General features: G+C 56.9%; 1 protein-coding gene across 1 annotated transcript; it reads left to right on the forward strand.

Annotated features, from left to right (window-relative positions):
• The first annotated feature begins 1,124 nt into the window (after window positions 1–1,124).
• LOC128981111 (hydrocephalus-inducing protein homolog) lies at window positions 1,125–4,775 on the forward strand. The gene is made up of 5 exons (XM_054399767.1): window positions 1,125–1,343; window positions 2,164–2,269; window positions 2,852–3,115; window positions 3,753–3,895; window positions 4,527–4,775. The coding sequence occupies exons 1-5, from the start codon at window positions 1,125–1,127 to the stop codon at window positions 4,773–4,775; spliced, it is 981 nt and encodes a 326-aa protein (XP_054255742.1).
• The last annotated feature ends 309 nt before the right edge of the window (window positions 4,776–5,084 follow it).

The following is a 5,084-nucleotide window of genomic DNA, read 5'->3' on the forward strand; positions in this document are numbered from 1 at the left end:
GATCCCAGTGTCCAGGGGGGTTTGGAATCTCTGCAGAGAAGACTCCACAACCTCTCTGGGCGGCCTGCTCTAGGCCTCCAGCACCCTCACCTCCAAGATCCCCTCTAGGGCTGCTCTCCTCCAGGCTCAGCAGCCTCTCCTGCTCACAGAGATGCTCCAGAGAAATCAGAAGCTGTAGCTCCGAGATCCTGCAAAGCAGGGAAGTCAGTGTCCTGGTGTAGCCTGCAGCAGTGACTGTGAGGGCAGTGGGCCCTTGACACTGGCCCAGGTTGCCCAGAGAGGTGGGAGATGCCCCATCCTTGGCACCATTCCAGGTCAGGTTGTTTAGGGCTCTAAGCAAGCTGCTTTAGTTGCCAATGTTGCTGCTGACTGGAGGGGGGTTGGACTGGATGAGCTTTCAAGGTCCCTTCCAAGCCAAACCATTCCAGGCTTCTCTGATCTCAAGGAGCCAACAGGGAGTGGATGAATCAGGAGGCAATGGAGCTGTGCAGCTCCAGCTGAGTTGGAGATTGCCAAGGGCAAAGGATTGGATGCAGTGGTTCTGTGCTGCGAGCCAGCTGATGTTGTTACCTCCTTGTTTCTGTGCTGAGGAAGTGATCTGGTGGATCTCCTGGGGTGCATGAAGATATATGATGCTAAGGGAGCCATTGGATCTCCTCTAAAAGACCCCAGCTCCTCTGCCCTGGGCCCTGTGTGTCTCCTGGGCCTGCCCTGCCCATGCCCAGCCCTTTAGTAGCTGAACTGGGACAGGATCCATCAGTTTGCTGCACTAAGGAGCAATTCCTGCTCTGAGCCTCTGGGGAGATCACCTTCACTGCTGGGGTCAATGATTTGTCCCTTCTTGCTTGGACACTTCTTCGTGCTCTGCTCATGCTCCTTGCTCCTGTCTCACCTCCCCCATGGCATCTGTCACCTCCTCATGTCTCTGCTGCCCTGCAGGGATCCTCGGAGTGAAATGGTTTGAACTGGTGCTCTGGACAGCTTTGGCTCTGCACAACAGATTCCTCTTGGGAATGGGCCTGATGGGATTGGGAGGAGAGGGGGAGCTGTGTCCTGGAGAACAGGAGCCCCAGGCAGGGGAAATGCAGCAGGTGGCCCTGGCTTCATTGCTTGCCAAGTGAGCAATGGCTCTGCTGCCCCTCTCCTGCAGCCCTGCAGCAGTGGGAGCACAAAGCCTGACCTTTGAGATCAGTGGAGAGGGGAAGCTGCCTCAGGTGAGGGTCCTGCGCCCGGTGCTGAAGGACAGGAGAGGGAACCCCCTGCTGCTCTTCAGGAAGCTCCTGCTGGGTGCCTGGGAGAAGCTGCCCCTGGTCCTGCAGAACTCTGGTGCTGTCCCTGCCCAGGTGAGGAGCTGCTGAGGGAACTCTGCTCTGGGAACAAGGGCTGGTGCTGGGGAGGAGAGGTCCCAGCATAGCCAGTGAGGGTGGACAGGTGCCCCACTGCTCTGCGGGTGCCCTTGAAGCCCAAAGGAAACCCTTTGGTTGTGCTCAGAGCCCCTCTGTGGCAGGAGGACAACCTCCTGACCTTCTGCTGTGGCAAAGCAGTGGGCAGAGGCTCATTTCTCAGCAGCTCCCTCCAGGAAGGTGCCATCAGCCCTTCACTTCTGCCTACACCTCCTTTGCAACCTCTGCTGCTGTCCTTGTCAGCCTTGCCCCACTCCTGGGTTTTGTGCCAGTTCCTTTCATCCTGCTCCCTGCCTCAGGGAACATCCTGGCAAGGGGCCTCAGGAATTCTGTTGAAAGGCCCTGGCTGACTTCTGCTTTCCAGAAGACTGGGAAAGGAGACTTTGGGGCCTTCTCAGGGAAACACAACTCTGAGAGTCAGGGCAGGGCTTTTCCCTGACTTTCTTCTCATGTTTTGATTCTCACCTTGATGTCCTGGTTGTGTGTGCTCCTGTTTTACCAGGCTGGAATTAAACTCAGCTGTAGCTTAGTTCCCTTCCGCTCATCACTTTGGTCCTTCCTGCCCTGCCTGGTTCTGTTTCCATCATCTCCCAGTGTCTCTGGACACTTGGGTTTGGTCTGGTTTCACTCCAGCCTTGTGCTCAGAGCTGTGTTGGAAGGGGGGCAGTGCGCTGGGCTCCCTGTGGTGGAACAGCAGCAGTGTGGGCTCAGTCCCTGTGCCATGCTGTGCCCACCCCAGTCTGGTCTGCTCTTTTCCCAGGTGCTGATGGACCTGCTGGACGAAGAGGGAGTTTTCTTCTTGAAAGCCAGCCCCACCACCAAATGCCTCTACCAAGCTGTGGGCATGAAGGACTCTGCTGGAGAAGGTGAATTCATCAACCATGAAATGTGGTCACCCACACAGGGAAAACTTGTGTGCTTCTGCTGGCTTGGCCAAGCAGCAACCAGATGTTGGCCATAGCTGGTGTCCTGGGGCTCTCTGTGCCCTTGCTTTTGCACATGGACTCTTTGCAGGCTTGGTTTCCTCCTAACAAGCTCTAGGAAGTTTTTCCATTCTTCTGGACATGGTGGGTTGAATCCTGGGGGGGGGGTTCACCACTTTGGTGGAGCATCTGAGGTCTTTGCTGCATGTGGGGAGTCACCAGCCTGAAGGGAGTCTGCCCCTGAGCCCACAGCCAGGCAGCAAAAGCCCAAAGCGCTCTCTGACTCTCCGCTTAAGGCAGGAGTTGTCTGGCTGCAGTTTGAGCCAGAGCTGAGCACTGAGCTGAGCTTAGGACAACTAACAGGGATGCTCCTGGTGGTGTCACAGCCTTGTGAGCACAGGAGGAGGGTCTGGAAGCATTGGTGGGCCAAGCTGTGCTTAGAGGCAGCTGGGTTTCAAGCTCCTGTTCCTTTTCTGGAGCATGGAAATGTTTCCTGTGTCTCACCTGGTGTCCGTTGCTGTGCAGAGAAGAAGCTCCACACTGCCTCCCTGCTCCTGCGTCGTGGGGAGGTGGCAGAGTTTGAAGTGGTTTTCAAACCCACCCTGGCCCAACGCCTGGAAGGGAAGGTCCACCTGTCAGTGCTGGACAACCCCTCTGAGGCCACCATCAGGCTGGTGGGTGAAGGCTATGAAGATGACTTCACCCTAGACAACATCCAAGGCCTGGTGGCAGACAGGGAGGAGCAGAACCTCACTGAGAGCAGCCTGGAGGAGGAGGACATCATTGAGGGTAAGAGGAGAGGCTGCCAAGGTGGAGCAAGGAATAGGAACCTCCATGGCTGGGCTCTCCTTGTGCCAGCACAGGGCTGGCCCAGATTTAGCAGCCAGCTGCTGTCACTTTTTGTAGCCTGCAGAGCAGCCTTGCTTGGGAGCACCAAGGAAGGTGCCTTGTCAAGGGAGAAGCTTGCAGGCCAGCAGGGAGGGCTCAAAGAGAGCAGCTTTTAATTGAGGACCTCTAAAAGGAGGTCTGCCAGCCCATGGGGTGCTGTGGAGAGCACATCTGATCATTTGTGTGCTCTATGCATGGAGTGCTTGGTGGATAAGGAATTGGTTGGACAGTCACATCCAGAGGGTAGTGATCAACAGCTCAGTGTCCAGATGGAGACTGGTGACAAGTGGTGTCCCTCAGGGGTCCATGTTGAGCCCAGAGGAGCCCTGCAGAGAAGGACTTGGGGGTGCTGGAGGGTGCAGATCTGGAGGTGAGCTGGCACTGTGATCTCAGCCCAGGCCCAGCCACGTCCTGGGCTGCACGTCCCAGAGGAAAGAAGGCTTGGAGAAGGCAGAGCTGGAGCCCTGTGTGCCTGTGGTGTGTGTGGGGCAGATGGAGCTCCCTGCACTCTGAGACCTCTCGCTCTCCTTGCCAACAGCTGCCTCAGGAGACCACATCCAGTTTGGGTTCTGTCCCATTGGCGCTCCCTGCACTGTGACCTTCACCATCACCAACCGCAGCAGGGTGCAGGCCCTGCGCTTTGAGTGGCTGCCTGAGGCCCCCTTCCACTTCTCCCCCCAGGTGAGCTTGGTTGTCTCTGCTGCTCAGACCCTGCCTGGCAGCTTCCCGGAAGCCAGCACAGAGCCTCTTTCGGTGCCACCTAGGAGATGCCATCCCTGGCTTTGCTGGGGCCAGAAGAGGCTCCATGTGGGAGGTGGCATCTTTTGGTGGTGTGCTTCTCTATCAAAGGCCAGATAAATCCTCAGTAAGATGCAGTTTGATACAATCCCAGGATAGTGGGGGTTGGAAGGGACCTTTGCTAAAGCAGTTTGCTCAGGATCACATTGGCCAGGGGGGATTGGAATCTCTGCAGAGAAGGAGACTCCACAACCTCTCTGGGCAGCCTGCTCCAGGGCTCCAGCACCCTCACACCAAAGAATTTTCTCCTCCTGGTCAGGTGGAGCCTCCTGGGTTCCAATTTGTGCTCTATGCCCTGTCACTGGGCACCACTGAGAAGAGTCTGGCCCCATCCTCTTGTGCCCCAGCCTCTAGCTCTTGATAAGCTTTGAGAGATGTCTCTCAGGCTGCTCTTCCCCAGGCTCTCAGCCTCTCCTCACAGAGATGCTCCTGGCACAGCTGCTCCCCACGCCCACAGCCTGTCCTGTCCTTGCCACTGATTCCAGGTTGGTCTTGGCTCTCTGGTTCTCCGTAGGTGGGACACCTCCATGCTGGCTGTGCTAAGGACATCACAGTGACCTTGCAATCAGAAGTCGAGGTCACCTTCAAAAGGCACCCTGTGAAGTGTCAGGTGTCCAGGATCTCCTTCCAGCTGCCACCAGAGGAGGTCCCTGACTGGGACGACCGCCTGCGTGCCATCAAGTGGGTGGATACCACAAGGGCCCCAGGTGCCAGGTGGCCTGTCAAGAAGAAGGTGAGAAGCACAGCAGCAAAAGCTACCTGAGCTGCCACAAGAAGAGCTGCTAATGGCAGCAGATCACCATCTCTGCTGGCTGAGCCCCTCCTCCTCCTCCTCCTCCTCCTGACAGTGAATCCATCCCTGACGGGGAGCCAGCAGGGTGTGTTAGAGGAGAGGTGGCTGCTCAGGGACCTGAGGGCTCACCCAAGATGGGGAAGTCTCTTTGACAAGAGAGGTCTGGGCCACAGGCAAACCCTAAGCCAAGAGCTGAAGCAGTGTTTCAGTTTGTGTTGGATGGGAGGTCATGGTTTTGAGCACATTTGCACAGCGTGATGGGGGTTGGCAGGGATCTCT

Source organism: Indicator indicator, chromosome 3, assembly GCF_027791375.1.
Source record: "Indicator indicator isolate 239-I01 chromosome 3, UM_Iind_1.1, whole genome shotgun sequence".
In the NCBI taxonomy this organism is placed as follows: Eukaryota; Metazoa; Chordata; class Aves; order Piciformes; family Indicatoridae; genus Indicator; species Indicator indicator.

Excerpts from the sequence above, each read along its gene's own strand:
- LOC128981111 (XM_054399767.1), top strand. The coding sequence starts at position 1,125 with ATGGCTCTGCTGCCCCTCTCCTGCAGCCCTGCAGCAGTGGGAGCACAA. Across the intron at positions 2,270-2,851 it reads GAAGGACTCTGCTGGAGAAG|AGAAGAAGCTCCACACTGCC; the intron begins GTGAATTCATCA and ends GTTGCTGTGCAG. Across the intron at positions 3,116-3,752 it reads GGAGGAGGACATCATTGAGG|CTGCCTCAGGAGACCACATC; the intron begins GTAAGAGGAGAG and ends CCTTGCCAACAG.